Raw genomic sequence first — 17,976 nt, forward strand, 5'->3', positions numbered from 1 at the left:
CCAGCCACCAAAACAAACCACTCAGATTAACTCAAATAGTTTAGGAGATTTAGCGTCATTCAAGATAAAAGATAAGCATTAAAAAAATATTTACAAAGCGCTGACCGCAGAATTTGTTTTCCTTTGTTTTCTGAACTGGCTTTATTATTGCAGAGATTTCAGATTTACGATACGTTCTAATCATATAGATTCAATATATATAACATATATGCTGGCACAATTGTATGAATTTATATTGGTAGCACTGATGTTTTCTGACAGTTTTGAGTTAAGGACGTGGCTTAAATCTGCGAAATGGCCACTGAAGGTCATTGTACCGAATGCACACATTGTCACTGTAGCCATCCGGGCGGGATGTGACCAGAGCGTCGATAAGGATGACAAGTATTGCGTGAGAGATAAACAAAAGTTCCTAGTAAAACTGTTTTTAATCTTGCAGTTGCCGAAGGGATCTTTTTTTTTTCTATGACACTCTGTATTAATTGTGACATAATGGAGAGAGCGCGCCACTGAACAATCCCGAGCCACCCTCCACTATCTGTCACAGCAACGCTAGGCACGCCAACGAGTCCCTCGCTCCTTGTGCAGCTGTTGTCTGACAAAACCTCTTTGTTTCGTGAACGAAAAATGGATCATGCGTACAGAGTGATGGGGGCTCAATCTTCATATTAGGAAAATGAATAGATGTGAGGCGCAGGCCATCTGGCATAGAAGATGCACACGATGCTTTTACATTAAAAGCAGGGGGTATAAATGAATTGTATAGCTTTATTTTAATTTGTGTGAGCGAACCCACGGAACGCCAACTGACATAGTGACTAGTTGACTACCGTATTTTCCGGACTATAAGACGCGCCGGACTATAAGGCGCACCTTCAATGAATGGCCCATTTGAAAACTTTGTCCTTATATAAGGCGCACCGGACTATAAAGCGCACCATTAATGCATCATGTTAGATTTTTAATCCAAATCAAATCATTTTCCATTTTATCTTTTTTATTTCAACTTGAGACGCAACAAATTGCTTTATAATCACAAAATAATGACCCATAGTCTTTCTGATACATGATTCGTAGTCTTCAGCGGGCCACTTATGATTGATTTCATGACACAATGCTTCGAGCGAGTTTAAATCTAGGAATTTGATCCATATATAAGGTGCACTGTCGGCTTTTGAGAAAGTTTTACGTGTTTAGGTGCGCCTTGTAGTCCGGTAAATACGGTACTTAGTTCAATCCTTACCACCAACAACCCTCATTGCTATTTTCTGCAATGTTGTGAGAAATGTGCAAATAGAACAGAAACAGCGTTGGTATCACAGTCCTGCATATACATTTACGGATAATGTCCCATTCTTCTTTACATTATCATGTTAATCCCCAAGACTCTAGTCTAAAAAAATAAATCGACGAGTGCGGTTCAATAGAATCCAACCAATTCCAATATTGTGTTTGAAAGGAGCATAATTATTTTTTTTGGGGGGGGGGTGTTGACTCTGGGAGAAAATAGGAATTCAATGTCATCAATCTTTCAAAGTGGCTGGTATTTTCTGTTCATGAACAACAACAAGCAATTAACCCCTGACACCTGACCTTAATTGGATCGCATGTCGATTGGCGGAGATATGTATTGCCGTGATGTTCCTGTCTCCGTATGTAAATCACGTTGGATGATTCCAGAATGGCTGCGACATTTTATGGCCATGTCTTCACAAAAAGCTCATTAGTTGAACTCTCCTCGGGCTTTCTAGCTTGACACGGCAAGGCAAGGCGTGCCATAAAATTCAGGCATACATGTTCCTCATGTCTGTCACTGACTAAATATAGGGCTCAACTGAATTCTCGCTTTCTCCTCACGGGCACGTCAATGACTTCAGATCAACCGCTACATCGAATCGAGTCAGTGACGTGATTGGACAGTGGGGAACGAGAAAACACAAATCAAACTGCCGGGTCGTCAATTATTCATTTTACTTCTTGGAATTAGGTGCACACTTATGTACAAACTGACGTGGGCTATTGTTGTGCGGGACTTGGATGGTGGAAGACCTTTCTTAATGCAAGTGTACCTTTGGCATCTTCTCTTTATATTGAATGCCATTTTGCCGCATGAATTATCAATGTGTTGCCCTAATTGGCTGTCAGAGAGGTTCAACAATATATTTCATATTTTGGTCCTTCAATCCAAATCCAAGTTTCCAGTCCAGGTCAGCAGTTGTCAGTCATTCGCACCTATCACATATTCCGAATTGGGCTATTGTTCTATTTGCATTGCCAAACCATGTTTAGTGCCCAATAAACATCCCCAATGAACCCGAATGGAAGTAGTAACGATCAAACACCAATCGTATTGTTTTTTTATCGACATTTTAGTCAACCGATGAAACAGATTATAGTTGTCAACCTTTTAGACTCCTTGAAGCATGCTGTATGATAGAAGCCGAGATGGTAACGTGACAACAAATAATCACTTGTTCTCTCAGGTGACATTGCTACGAGAGGTGGCGTTGTTATTGCACATCAGAGATTGGATAGCCAGCATGTTAATTGCTCCCCTTAGACCGGAGGGGTGAAGGACAGTGATTCATGCTTGCACGCAAGGAATTACATTGCTCGTGGATGCGCTACAAGCTGTACAGTGTTTTTCTGCTAACTAAAGGCCTATGAGGATCACCCTGTGTTTGGTGAGCAGTATTATTACAGCGTTTGGAAAATAAAGCATCAATATAAACCCCGCCCCCCCCTTCCAGGTGCATGGTCCTACTATTTTTCTTGATCTCTTATTTATGACTAACGCTCGCCAATATTGTGTGTAATCCCACTTTCAACCATTAGACGGTTGCACGCTTAGTTTGAAACAATGTCAATTTTGAAAGAAGAAGAAACAAACGTGAATTATTTCAATACAGCCTAGTTTGTAAATTATTGACTGGTTTCTGCTGTAATTCTACTTTTTAAGACTACAGAAAGCGACAGCTCTGGGTTAATCTTTTCGAAAGAGCGGGCATGATTATTGATGTGTATTGTGAGATATAGGTTAAGTGGATTTCACTTCATTGGTCTGGTAGGTTATACTTGGCGATCAAGGATTACTGTACCCATCGTCAAGTGTTGCGGTAATCCGTTCGAGTCGAAAACCCCTGTAACAAAATTGAAAGACTTGATCGAAAATGCTATTTTGCCTGATCTGTTTCCAGCATTCTCTCTGAGTCAAACTACTTGTTGTCAGTCTGCATTGTGTCGCCGATAAAATGGCTGATTACTGCAATGAGGCAATCTGTCACTCTCATTTACACTAATCGTACACTCCCACTCTGATTGCTGCTCCAGCGGATTAATGCCGGAGCAAATGTCTCTAGCACTCAAGCCCACAAAACCTAATTTGATCTGCGTGAACACTTCCACATAAATAAACCCATTTCATTCGACCCAGCAATATGCGTATTGGGGTATTTATTGCCTATCTAAGTGTATAATTATGCAGCTTTAGATAGTGTGCACAGGAAAAGAGGACTGTGGGTGTGCGTTTGTTATTGTAGTGATGCTCCTTAGCTGACTTTCTTGATTATCTTTGTAATGAGACGGACACCAAGAAGTGAAAGGAGGCTTTATAGGCCTCCTGGTAATTTGCGAGCGCATTCACTTGGACCACTTTGGAGTTAAACGTGTCCGGCGGGTGAGACAAACAAGCCCTTGGGTCACATCATGACTTGATTGGACGTCCTCTCGGCCATTCAGAAGACGGATTGCCTGTTAGATTGAACGTGTCTTTATGGGCCCTGAACATGAATGTTTTAAATAGTAGGCAGAGACATGTTGTGTTTGGCGTCTGAACTTTAGTGTGATGTTCTCCTCCACAGTTTCCCGATTTGTTCACTAAAATGTTGGTTATTCTGCACCAGGTTCTTTGTTTCCTGGGCTATCGGTGTCCAGTATATTTCTACAAGAACAGCACCACGATCGCATACAGATTGTTTTAGGGACAGATACGAGGGAGACCTTCCATTTATCAAGATGAATGCTTTAAATTTGCCCACTTGGCACAACATTTGCTAAACCAGTCATGAGATCCATTGCAAGTATGAAAATGGAGTTATTGAAGGTATTCCAAATAAATTTTTACCGGTTGTGGTTTTTATTAGTATAAACATTCACTGAATGGTTTGTTGTATAATAACTGCTAAATAATGTATGCAGATGTTAGCTTTGTGTTTATTGATATGTTGACTCGTCATGGAAATATAAGTTATAAACACAGTAGAATTTATTTGACTAAAATTAATTCCTTTCACAGCATAAGTTGTGGCTCTGACACATTTGTTCAAAAAGACATTGTTGATTTGCACAGTAAAATCCAAGAAAATATGTCCCATTTGGGAAAGAAGATGCTCATTTTCGAAGCTAAATATTCATGATTGCTATTTCCAGACTGTCCCAAAAGCCAAACGGTTTTAATGTTCCCGACTGCAGTTCAGTAGCAGTAGGAGAAGCTTTATAGCCGTCACACTGCTTTAATATGGAGTGCAGATGTCTGGAGGTCTTTAAAACTTTAACATTGTAAAACAGTCTCACATGTTGCATTGGCTCTTCCACCACTCGTCCACTTGTCCCTGGCAAGGCGTGAGCGTGATTTACGTCTTCAGGTTTTGCCCAAAAGCGGCACAGCCAAGTGAATCACATGGACGCTCATCTGAAAGTGTGCAGATTAGCTTTGCAATCAGGAGACCATTGATTTGATGGTGTTTTTAAATTTTTATCATACAATGAATTGCTATTTCTTTATTGAAAACGTGTAAAAACGGATTGTAGTTGTTGTTTTTTGTAGAGGCTGGAGCGGATTAATGGTATTTCAATTCCTTTTAATGAGAAAAAATGATTTGTTATAGGAATGAATTAAGTTCTGGTCTGCGCAAAGAACAGCAGAAGCAAGCTATTTGTCATCCGTGTTTGTTTATTCTGTAAACCGACACTCTACCAAGCGTTAGCGACAATTTGATTAATTTAATTCGTGTCGCTTGGTTTGACAAATCATATTAGTCTGTGATCTCTTTGATTAGGCAGAGTTGTTAAATGCGTGGTGCCGATCTTTTAAAATACGTCACTTAGTCTTGTATCTGATCTTTGCTGCCTAAAGTGATCATGACGAATACGTTATTTAGAAGACATTCATTTTAATATAATGTGCTTTTGTTTTGAACACAAAAAGGAGCCATGTCAGATAAAAGTCACACTGTGTCCCAGAAACTACCGTAATTTTCGGACTATAAATCGTGTTTTTTTTCATAGTTTGGGTGGGGGGGGGGCGACTTATACTCAGGAGCGACTTATATACATATATATGGTTTTTTTTTCACTTTTTGGGGCATTTTATGGCTGGTGCGATTTATACTCTGGTGCGACTTATAGTCCAAAAATTACGGTAAATAAAAAGGAACCGGAAAATAGCTTTTGGCGATAATTGCTTCATTATTCTCAGTTCCAAAAATGTGTTTCTATTTGGTTACTGTAAATGTCAACATCTGTAAGAAATGAGGTTCGTCCTCCCGCTACACCCTAGCAAAATGTTATTTTTAGATGCACTGACACTACAACCGTTTAATAAATCATTAAAAAAAGCATGGTTCATGTATTATAAATACATTTTATTTTGAAAAGGTCATGAATGTTTTAATTGTTGGTACGAAGGATAGAGTACTCTATGTTAAAAGGTGACTCAACTCACTTTACAATTAGCAGCACTTTTAGGCTAGTAGTGAACGATTCCTCAAAGAAACTGCTTAATGTCACTCCATATTTAAGTTTACTATGAAAGTAAAACAAGAAACATTTAAATATTGCAATTAAAAACAATCTAACACCTGCTTAGGCCCAGTTAGCTGTGTGCTAACATACAATGGAAAAAGCCATTGACTTGCTAAATATTAGCATTGATAATCGGGAAAAAAAGACAAATATCATTGCATATCAGTGAGAATAGTGACAATGTGAATACAAACAAGTGAAAAATGTCTGGAGTATGTATTTTCTCAACCTGTTTATTTCCGTCAATGTCATTCAAACGATTATGTACCTTCATATACTGCATAGTTGATCCACTTTGCACGATCAGATTCAGCCTAATTCGACATAATCCCAAACCCGCTTCATTATGCGTGTGTTTGACAAAATTACCATGCATGGCAAAGCCTCGACAACACCTGCCCATCTTTTAAATACCGTGTTAATTATGCATACATCATTTTAATAAAGCATTAACTCGATTGCTCAGTTCGCTGTGGTCAGTGACCTTCACCCTGTGTCGCAACTGGCATGCAATGCCAACACAGCCGGGTTCCAGTTCCTTTACTTACTGAAATATGGGGAGTTGCACTACTATTGCATTTTCCGCATGGTCACTTCTAAAGTAGTAACTTTCCAAAGTAATCGTCCCAACTCTGTTCCCAGCATATAGCAAGAGGTTAACACAGCACACTCTCTGGGAACGTGATTGTTCATAATCACATGATCAGGGACTCCATTAATGGCTGTGTCTCTCATCCATTATTGTCCTTTTTTTACACATCCTCGCGCCGTTCCGGGATTGATCCCGTCGCTACGCCTTCGGCATTAAAAAGAGAGCAATCAGGCCTCGGCAAACATTCCATAATTATTATTCGTACACTTTTTATGACTATCGCAGCTCTTTGTCACATAAACACACGTGCGCATAAAAAAATTAAAAAATACACTACCGTACGCACCGGCCTTACCAATTATCTCTCTTTTTGTTTTCTTCATTTCTCTGATATCAGCGCACAGCCTGGAGGGAGGAGATAAAGTGTTTTCCTCGGCTTCTTCTGCAGCTTCACCCCCACCACGAGCACCCATTCTTCATACCAGCTTCCAGGGACCGAACCACAGAGTGGTTTGTATGAGGAAGGAGATTAAGAAAAGATAGGCGATAGGGCTCACGCGGCAAAGGGAACAAAGGTAGGTTAGTGATTTAGGAGATATGCAAGAGCGGCCATTTGGATTTACGCCCTGAGTGGGTTCGATTGACCTCAGTGGGCCAGGAAGAGTGATGGAGAATGTGAGAAGAGGTTTGAAGAAGGGTGGAAAGTAGCGCTAATACGGGGACAGAGCTTCGACCCATCTGCGGGACAGCTCAAATCAAAAGTCAGCAGAGGAGAGAAGCAAGTGAAGTGGAAGACAATGTGTCTATAAATGGAACAAGGCAATGCATCAAACACATGATGAAATATTCTAGTTTGTCCTCCCCAGATGTTTGGGCCTCTTGGGTGACACGGGGTCAGTTTTGAAGGTGATTAAATGCTTTACGTTCACAACTAGGAGTGCAGAAGGAGATCATTTATGTTGCCGAGACTACGATCTGTGTTGCTGATATAGCAAATAATCTTCCTTACTGAAAGAATGGAAATTAATCCGTTCTATCCTCCCCTCTTCAAAAAACCAAAATGTTTTATTTACTTTCTCAAAAGAAAAGCACTCTAAAATATTGTACTTGATGAAAACAAATAGTAAGCACATTGCAGTTGAATAGAATGTGAGGAATTATGTGCGTCATGGTTGTTTGTGGCTTTTTCTGGTGTGTGAGTGGAAGGGGGCAGTATGCTGTTACAAATGAAGAAGAGTTTCACAACTACTACAGTGTTTTAGCACAAAATGAGAAATAATTACATTTAAGTAAATGAACATGTTTGTATAATACTGTAAATGCTAAACACATGTTCTTATCCCTTTATTTGATTAGGGAGAGAGGGGAACCATCGAAGATTTCTCATCATGAGCAGCAAAATCGTCACAGCAGCAGCACGTTGTGCATCATTTCAGGGTAATGCAGATGCAATGCCCAAGAGAGAACCCCTCCTCCTTAATCTCCCTCCCTTGCAGCGAAAGTGGTCCCCGGTTCCCATGGGTCGACGTCTTCACGGCCGAGGCGCTCCCTAGTGGCGGGAAGGAGAGGTGCAGCTGGGGGGGGTTTAAAAGCAGCGAGTGGGGAGGAGCGGCAAGTCAAAGCGAGGATCTACACAGGCAAAAGTTGATCTTTCATCCATCGTGCAAGTGCATCCATTCTAAGGAGAGGAGACGAAATGGCAGCCCAGACTCACCAACCTCACCTGCACCTGGCCGAGCTCACTGCAGCTCAGTTCATCGACATCTGGAAACATTTTGATGCAGACGGTCAGTGACTTTTCCTTTTTTTCCCCAGCCGTCAAAAATTCATCAAATTAAAACAAAACATTGAACGCATCACTTTGTATTTATATTTTAAGTATTTTAGCACAAATTACTTCAACTTGCAAGCATAGTCTGAACTCCTACATATTATCAATAGTTCATTTCTAATTTTCTATTTTTTTTTGTTTTGTAGCCAATTTCGATTAGAAAAAACGTTTTATAACTAACTTCATCTACCAAAAAAGTGCATATAGTATTCATACTTAAAAAATATTGTCTTAAAACTGCTGTAGCTTAGATGCTGTTTTACCCTATATTGTATAATTTCCCCTTTGGGGATCATTAAAGGATTTATATTGTTATATTTTATATTGTTAGAATATGCGTTTGACTCTACAGAAATAGTGAAGGGGGGATAAGCTCGTAGAATATTTATAAAGAAGCAGAGTAAGTGAAGAGGGAGCATAATAGACAGGGGAGGGAGGGGGCGAGGGGGAGAGTGTACGTACTGTAAAATATAAACAGATGAAAGATGCAAAGGGTTTAAATTAAAGAAGAGAAATGAGATGATGGCGTAATGGTGGATTCATGCAATGCTGACGGTGACATTTTCAAAAAATGATAATATAGTAAATCAACTTTTACAAATACAGTTTGAAAACCACATTTAAAGTGTTTACTGATCCAATTCTAATTAATTCTAACTAATTAGAGTTAGTCTGGTTGACCATTCAAACATTACATTTTATATGCATGTCGTTTGCGAGTTAAAAAAAAGAATATCTCTGCTCTCTAATAAATCTGAAAAACAAACCGTGTCAATAGGGAAATACATCATGCATGAAAGGTGAATAAGAATAAGGCTGAGCATCAGCCAACTGTCATTGCCACCATCCCATTTTTATGTACCAGCTATAATTGAAGGATTACCTTCTCTGTCATTCAAAAGAAATACCCTCCAACCTTTATTGTTAACTGCAGCCCAATTCTGAGATAGTATTAAAGCTCACCGATCCAGCTTTGTCTCTGAATGCTTAGTTATACTGTATGGATGTTATATGAACGCTTCATGCTGGAGCCTCTGAAGGACCTCCTAAACCTTCTCTAATATTCTTACACACTTCATGAATCTGATGAGGGCTATTGCAAATTTGGTGACTGAATTGTGTCAACCTATCAATCGGTTATTAATCGGTTAAATCAAGACACAATGGACATGGAGTGGACTCAGGGTGCATATACGTATATATATATATATATATATATATATATATATATATATTTTTTTTTTTTAATATAATTTTTTTTTATATAAAAAATATGCAATTTTATATATTTTATATATATTTTGTAGATTTTTATTTTAATCTAATGAATATACTATATTTATATATATATAAAATAACCCTTTAAGAAATTGATATTTGAACACAAACGGTGGAGAAACACATGTAGATCTACAATACACCCTTGAAAGGGCAATGAATACAAATAAATTAAAATATTCTACTTGAGTGGTTGCATGACTTTACATGAGTACATTTACTCATTGGGGACACAGATAAAAAGTTTAAGAGCTTCTTCACTTGGTGGGAAGAACCACAAATCACACATCTTTGACTGGTGGAGTTGGACTCCCTGAAGATCAATGCAAACTACATTCATCATAAATCAACAGCCTCGCTTTATACTTGCTTTATGCTTGCTCGTGACAGATTCATTACAGTCATTTTTTTCCCCCTATAAATAATCAAGGCATATAGTATTACTTCAAAAGCACCTTCTTCCGTTAGAGGAGAAAGTGGTCACCTTCATGTTGAGCTTGTGGACACCACCATCAGACCTACGACACAGAACTGAATTATGGATGCAAACTGGGACAAAAAAGAACAAGAGTTTTCATGCTGGATGCGACAACTGACTCTCGTCAGCCATTGGGAGACAGATTATGTAACCAAGGGGTTGCGTCTGCACTCAAGTGTGCTGCGCACTAATGCGCATTTGTATTCCCAACTCAACTAAACAAAAAAAAACTGAATTCTAACTAACCCCCCCAAAAGCCATAAAAAAAACGATGCTTTTACGAGGAGACATGCTCAAGGTTGATTGATTTAGCAACATGAGAAGGACAAAATATGAGAACGAGCCCTTCGTATGACACAATGTATTTATTCACTGCAAACAACAAGCACACAATCAAATCAATACATTATTTAAAATATTGTCCTTTTGTAGACAAACCTAAAATATGACTTCCCCATCCACACCATGACTGTTTAGAGTGAAATTGAGTTTATATTCCCTGTGTTGGTGTGTGGGAAAAATAGAGCACAAATCCAAGTGGAATCCTGGCCAGGGATTAAGGGCTGCATATTGCCTTCGAAAGTGTATCAAAGAACATGAGAACATTCTAATCTGTGGAATGAAAAGGCAATTGTAAGCCTGTCTCCTTCAAATAGATGAACATACACTGTGAGTTATCACAGCTGATCTTTTCGTCTCACTCCACTGGATCCAACTGTAAAGTGTGCTAATGAGGCCCTCGGGGTTCACAAGGTATAAAAACATACATGGTACTGCCCCAACTGTTTTGATGAGCCAGTCAATTCCCGTGCAATGCCAAAGCGGTGCAATTAACAGCTGCTACGTTCATTTATTTAATGTCTCCGAGACGACTGCGGTGTCGTACACTTTTGAGTGCACCTGCATATTCTAACCCAGTTGTTGGAGTTGCTGCAGTGTTCCAGCAATGATTTGTTGATGCCTAAAAGAACAGATGGTGACACGGGCCACCTATGACATCGTGTGCATCTGAGGCAGGGAGGTTAGGGTGAAGGGGGAGGTGAAGAGGAGAACCATGGCAAAGAAATTGAGATCACATTAAGAGATGAAGAGAGGGGACGTGGCTACATCTTTACCTTAAGCATCTTGTTTGTTACTCGCGGGCAAACGAGAACACTAAATGATGTATGATCCTCGGTCACGTGACTAATGTAGAGAATTGGGACAGAATGCTCCAATAAGCATCAGTCTAACTGGCCACTTCGACTCTCTTAGTCAAGAAAATACTCATTACACACTCCAACTGCTCCCAAGCGCTGGGATTCATTTCTTCCGCTACAGCAAATCCTGCTGCTGAAAATGCCACAGATTGTGAACACATGACACGCTCAAGACTCTCTTCATGTCATCACTTTTTAGAAGTGAGTGTGGCTGGCCTCGCATTTGCTGGGGGGTTACTCAACTTAATCCGATATAACAGCGCACAACTGAGCCAACTGGTTCAGTACATCATGCTGACCTGATATGCTGATAATTAAATGTATCCGTGTGCAGATTGCTACAAACATGTTTAGCTAGTAAATGTTGGCTGGAAGAAGTTCCGACCAACCAACAGGACAGAGAAATGCGTGGTCGTGATTTGAAATCCGTCCCATCCCTTCTTTTGTATAGCTGGACCCTGAGATTTGAGTTTGGTCCTTTCCTTGATTTTCCACGTTGAAATGAATAGAAATGCAAAAATCTGTTCCAACCCCCACCCGAAATATGAATTTATTTATTTATTTATTTATTTATTTATTTATTTATTTATTTATTTATTTATTTATTTATTTATTTATTTATTTATTTATTTATTTATTTATTTATTTATTTATGTATGTATGTATTTATTTCGTACTTTACCATATTTACCAATGCTGCTAATTCTGAAGGCCCTGGACTGATTTATGTTGATGATGATGATGATGATGATGATGATGATGATGATAACTTTTCGACCTCAACCGCCTATGACTTTTTAGTGAACTAGTTGATAGAATGTGTTAATTGTTTTCCCTCGTGGTTTTTCACCGGGCATGAATATTGATGTTTTAGGGGATAAACCAACATCAAACATGCATGCTCCGTAATATACGGCATATTGTACGCTCTAATAGACACCCATGGCTCAATTAGTCACCGGGTGAAACGTTCACTTGAAATTGATGTTTTGTTTATTTCTTGTTAGTGGGGGGGGGGGGGGGGAACAGCTGGTCCCAGGTGGTGTTGGCATAGAAAGCCGGAGGTCGAGTTTAAAAAACAAAACAGCTCAAAAAAAAAACCCCAGTCTTCAGATAAATTAAGCAAATCACAATTAATTACACATCAGCAAAGTACAATACAAATATCACGTTATATCTCACTTTATGTTATTCATCATGAACGTGCTTTAATAGTTACCTCCTGGTTTACTAGTACTCGTCTATAAATACAATAGCTGTGCTTTGGGATTGTAGCATGTCTTCTCCAAAGTAGAACAAACTTCCAGATCGTTGAAATATTTCAAACAAATTAGCTGAAGTTGAAGCAATCAAAAAGTTTTATCAAACAGAATCTGTCCCTCTTGTGCTGTGCAGGAAATGGCTACATCGAAGGGAAGGAACTGGAAAACTTCATTAGAGAGCTGGAATTGGCCAGACGAGGAGCAGGCGTGGTGAGTGCTTGGGGTGCATTTGCCGCAAAGTGGCTCATCATCAAGGTTTTTGCAATAAATAGTCCAGGACTTGAACTATTTTTTTTATACAATAAAAACATGTCTGTTTATGAACAGCATATTAGTGTCAGATCCCTGGCGAGAGCCCATTTTTAGTTTCGCTTGCTTAGTGGGCCGCAATATAAAAAGTCAAGTAGTTCTCAATAATTTAGCAGCATTGTGTACAATACACTTTCTTCGGAGAAAACAAAACATGAACATTTTGACTGATGGAAAACGGCATGGAGATAAATATTTTCAATGAACTCAATTATATATTCATTTTTTACGTCATCTCTGTCAGGAGGAAACCCCTACTATGGTCAATTTGGTCTCTCCCTGAGTTGTTTGATATTCTTACAACATTATTAACTGATTTTAAGTGTTTGAAATAGCTTGAGAACAAATTTCTCTCGAATGAACCCATTTTTTTAATTTATTGCTTTTGCAGGATCCTTCACATGCTGCATTCAAGGAGAAGATGAGGGAGTTCATGGCCAGTTTCGACAAGAATTCTGATGGGAGGATTGAGATGACAGAGGTGAAAAATGACCGATTTCGTTGAGACACACTTGTCTTATAAATGGCTCCCTGGTGGAGTATAGATGAAGAAAATAACATTCAGGGACACTTAAAAAAAAATCACATCATCCATCTCTCACTTTTTCTTTCTCACTCAATTTTCAGTTGGCTCAACTTCTGCCCACAGAAGAAAACTTCCTGCTATGTTTCAGGGAATTTGTGGGATCCAGCACTGAATTCATGGCCGTAAGTTTGTCTTAATCAAATCGTAATTCATCTTCATATTTTAGTACTTGGACAGATCGTGAAAAGTTACTGGGTCATGTGACTCTCCACACGTCAACTTACTAAGGCATCCTGGACAATTTTGTATGGGAAGACTTTCATACACACACCTGAAGGAGCAGCACAATATCCAGTGAATCAATCGTTGGATTTAATGATGTCAAAAGTGTAATCTTTTTTTTCTCGACGTATCGGCACTGGTAAGGTCTCCTTCTTAAGTGTACGGTTCAGGTTGCCCTCAGTGGCAGTGTTAAAGCCTATTCTGAGACAAGCATACATTATGGATGGTGCACAGCTTTCAGCAGAGAAAAGGCATTTAGTGTGGGCCTTTTTAGTGGAGGAACTCTATATTTACACAATATCTGTTTGTTTTTTTCCACAAATTTGAACTTTGGTTTATGATGTTGTCATGTTTTCAGCTTGTAGAACCTCCCTTTTTTTTTTTCGTCATCCCACAGGCTTGGCGAAGGTATGACACCGATCGTAGCGGATACATTGAGTCGAATGAACTGAAGGTATGACCAAAATTCTCTGGATAGTACTGTTTAGAATTAGGACATGACTGATTGGGTGATACTAAAAAAAGGTAGTTTACATTATAAGCATTTTAATTACAGAGTTTCTTCCCACTGAAATGAAGAACCAAATAATTTTAATTTCAACATTTATACTAAAAGTCTTAAAAAGATATTTGACTGTCATTTTTCTGTTTTTTGTCTAATCTCCGTATTCGCGCTAATTCAGTATGCGTGACATGTATTCGCTGACCTTGCCAACTCTCCTCAGGGCTTCCTGACAGACCTGCTGAAGAAAGCCAACACAAGTTATGATGATAAGAAGCTCAGTGAATACACGCAGACAATTGTGAGTATTATTTGTCAAACACAAGCACAATTTATACAAAATAAAGTGACAATGTTTGGCTTGAGTGGAAGCTTTTTGACAAAAGTATTTTTGGGGTGGTGTTTGAAAGGATTTTGGTGAGTGAAAGGTTTTTGATTTGTGCGAGACATTTTTTTCTTGCTGAGTGTAAGAGGATTTTTTGGGAGGACTTAGAGAGGTTTTCGGTTTAAGGTTCTTTGTGGTGTGTATGAAACTTTTTTTTAATGTGTGTTTGTGTGTGCGTGTGCGTGAGAGAGAGAGAGAGAGAGAGATGTTTATTCGTGTGTGTTGCCTTGAAGTTGTCTGCGGTGTCCCCAATGAACTTCCCTGTTACTCTTCTTTCTCTGCAGCTAAGAATGTTTGATCTGAACGGCGATGGGAAACTCGGTCTCTCCGAGATGGCAAGGTTTGTCTCCGATTCATGAATATGCATTATTTCTCGACAAATATCAACCACTACATGAGAATTGTGTGTCATCCCAGGCTCTTGCCGGTACAGGAGAATTTCTTGATGAAGTTTCAGGTAGGATAATGCACACATTATGAGTTTTGGTATAAAATCGTTTTGGAGTCATTCAAGTCATATGAGACGAGAACCACAGCAGCAATAGTGGAGATATGTCCTTAATGTGCTGAGTGGACATACGGCACATTGACACAAATGCACGGTTACTTTAAATCCTGTAGTAATCATGTTCCGTAATATTACATTTGCCTGGGAGGTTGTGTTTTTTCTCTTGATTTGTGGGATGATGCACTTTTTACACATACAGTTTATACTCATTGCAAGGGTCTGTTTTATTTACATTGAGAGTAAAGTAAAACTACTAGGTGCTGTTAGATTCTATGTAAATTTTCCATTAAGACATGAACGGATTTTATTTTCAAAATGTGATAAAGTACAATGTGAATCTTCCCTAAAGGAACGTATACTGTATGTTCCCCCATATATAAGCAGTCAAGACTTTGAAACCAGATGAACAAATCCTTTCTGTCAAAGGATTAGCTAGTCTGGTTGGGATTAAAGCAACACTGGTCTCAATTATTATAATATGCATGGATTAATATCAGACGTTGCTCTGCTGGGGCTTTTTAGCGCTCTCTAGAAATGTTCTATGGCTTCTAACAATTTTCATGCTCTTATGCGTGCAGGGCATCAGGCTCACAGTCAAGGAATTCGACTCCCTCTTCACACTCTACGATAAGGTGAAATAAAAACTCGCTTGGGGTGTTTTTGTGTCTTGGGTCTGTTACATGTTGTGTGATTTTGCTTTTCAAGAGAGCTGCCATATGATACTGGTCTATTTACTTTGAATATTATTATTATTTTCCATGAGTTGGTGGCAAATGTGGAATGGACATTTTTGGTCTTCTTCTTCTTCTGAAGTCATCCATGATTTTAGTTTCCTTTGCAGAAAATAAATGGAATGTCACCAAGATTTTTCTGACCTATGCAAAATGTTCAATATGTTCACAAAAATAGAATATTGGCTACATGATGAATATTTTAAATTGAATAATTACAGTTTCGTGGTGATTGACTCATTTCGATGAAGACTTTCAAGCTACTCGATATCAACCCAAAGAAATCCTGCATCATGACAACCCACCTCATGTCTTGTCTTCTTCTCAGGATGGTAATGGCTACATCGACGAGCAGGAGTTGGATGCTTTGCTGAAGGACCTCTCTGATAAGAAGAAAATGGTAATAATGACACTAAAGTGGAATCTACATCAACATGACATTTTCTCTCACCAAGAAACTGCATGTTGGCAGGACGTAGATGTCACAGGACTCTCGGGGTACAAGAAAAGCATCATGGCTCTGTCGGACGGAGGGAAACTGTTTCGCAACGAGTTGGAGATCGTCCTCTGCCGGGACTCTGAGCTGTAAGACCCCCACCACCACCCCACCCACTGCCTCCTTCCTACCTCCTGGTGCATGTATGACCCTGCTTACACTGCTAGAAAGAAAACTAAAAGCGCTCCTAAAAGCACTCAGTCAACTGCTGGCCCTTAACATTGAAGATTTCCAACATGACGCTCCATGGTGAAATAGCCTTAGCAATTGAATATATTGTGGAATCAGTTTTTATTTATTTATTTTTTATTTCCCATTTTAATATGCATTTGCAGTTTTACATTAATCCATCTATGCCCTACTCTCACTTAATGCTTCTGTTTTATTCTGCTTATTTTTGTCAAAACCAATTCACTCTTGTTTATTTTATGAAGCTTATACTGTTCTAATAAATATATTACAGAGAGAATGAATAAATATAACATAAGACTCTTGCTCCAGTTATTCCCTCCACATTGACGAAATCTCCTCCCAAACAGCAGAAGGATTATTTCACCTTGCAACAATGCAATGTGAGAGAAAATACTTTCATCCCGCTGGAGTGGAATGAAGATTACAATGCGGGCGCGGAAAGGTAACAGCAGCAGCTGGAGTGATACAACTTCTCTGTCCAATCTCCAGCTAACAGAAAGTGTGATGTAGGACTGGGAGCTCCTCCATTTTTTATGCCAAGGCTTTTGTGGCGCTTTTAGATAAAAGTGAGCCGAGTTGGCAAAACACACAGCAGGAGGATTGTCTCAGTCCTATTGCATGAAGACAAAAAAAAATGACGACAAAACCTGAGGAAACAAATTTCTCTATTCGTGTCTGTTTATACCAGACTTTAAATGAGATAGAATTTGAACGTATTGTGCCCTTCTTTAAACCCATTGGAATATAAAATCCATCCAGAATATAAAAAGGGTTTCTTGATTAAAATACTGTACACTAAAAAAATAAAATTCAAAATGCTGGGTTGTTTTCCAAACCTACTGAGAAAATCCTCAATCCAGTTTGAGTGTGCTGGATATAAATATTTTACCCAATTTGGGGTAATTTTAACCCAGCAGTTTTAAGAGTGCAATTTGGAATTCAGCTCTGATAGGTCACCTTTTTCACACACAATTTTCTTAATTTATATGTACTGTATAGAAAGAAGTACCTCCATCCCATATGTATTACCCCATTATGGAATATTCTACTTCCATCAATTAATCATCAGGATTTTCATTTTTAATTAAGCTCTCTTTGAAGCCATACCATCATAGCACACCCAGGTTGTGTGGCGCAAGTATAAAGTACGGGCCGCGGGCCAAATCCGGCCCACGTCTAAATTTAGACCGGCCCGAAGCATTGTGTCATAAAATCAATTATAAGTGGCCCGCTGGCACTGTCGTAGGGACCTGCACGCCCTAGAGCGAGCCACAGAAATTAAACTCGTCGGAACGGGAACGCTCACATGAGCCAGCGCTCATGATCGGTTACGAGCGTCTCTTCCCCATCCCTTCCCAGTTCACGCGCACACAAGTGTCCCTTTGCATGATAATCTGTGTCACAGACATTTCCTCATTCAAATGTCCATACACCAAGGACAAAGGCAAAAATCAGAGACGCTGCAAGTGACGCTGCACAGTACCCTTCTAGTAAGCGATAAACAGTGTTTGTCCGACTGTTCGAATGTATGCGCGAACGTGACGTCATTTGAGATCAACCCCATCGATGTTAGATTGTGGCATCTAGCGGACAAATTGTGTAA

The 17,976-nt window shown here is 39.2% G+C and overlaps 1 protein-coding gene across 1 annotated transcript; it reads left to right on the top strand.

Annotated features, from left to right (window-relative positions):
• Window positions 1-6,813: 6,813 nt before the first annotated feature.
• On the top strand, window positions 6,814-16,635 carry LOC133153043 (calretinin-like). Its single transcript, XM_061277072.1, has 12 exons — window positions 6,814-7,831; window positions 7,891-8,181; window positions 12,576-12,652; window positions 13,143-13,232; window positions 13,379-13,459; window positions 13,957-14,013; window positions 14,285-14,362; window positions 14,731-14,786; window positions 14,864-14,903; window positions 15,533-15,586; window positions 16,014-16,085; window positions 16,158-16,635. Exons 2-12 carry the CDS (start codon window positions 8,091-8,093, stop codon window positions 16,272-16,274), a joined length of 813 nt encoding a protein of 270 aa, XP_061133056.1. The 5' UTR covers window positions 6,814-7,831; window positions 7,891-8,090; the 3' UTR covers window positions 16,275-16,635.
• The last annotated feature ends 1,341 nt before the right edge of the window (window positions 16,636-17,976 follow it).

Source organism: Syngnathus typhle, linkage group LG4, assembly GCF_033458585.1.
Source record: "Syngnathus typhle isolate RoL2023-S1 ecotype Sweden linkage group LG4, RoL_Styp_1.0, whole genome shotgun sequence".
NCBI lineage: Eukaryota > Metazoa > Chordata > Actinopteri > Syngnathiformes > Syngnathidae > Syngnathus > Syngnathus typhle.

Coding starts and splice junctions, on each gene's coding strand:
- LOC133153043 (XM_061277072.1), top strand. CDS start 8,091: ATGGCAGCCCAGACTCACCAACCTCACCTGCACCTGGCCGAGCTCACT. Junction 13,460..13,956: donor CCAGCACTGAATTCATGGCC/GTAAGTTTGTCT, acceptor GTCATCCCACAG/GCTTGGCGAAGGTATGACAC. Junction 14,014..14,284: donor TTGAGTCGAATGAACTGAAG/GTATGACCAAAA, acceptor AACTCTCCTCAG/GGCTTCCTGACAGACCTGCT.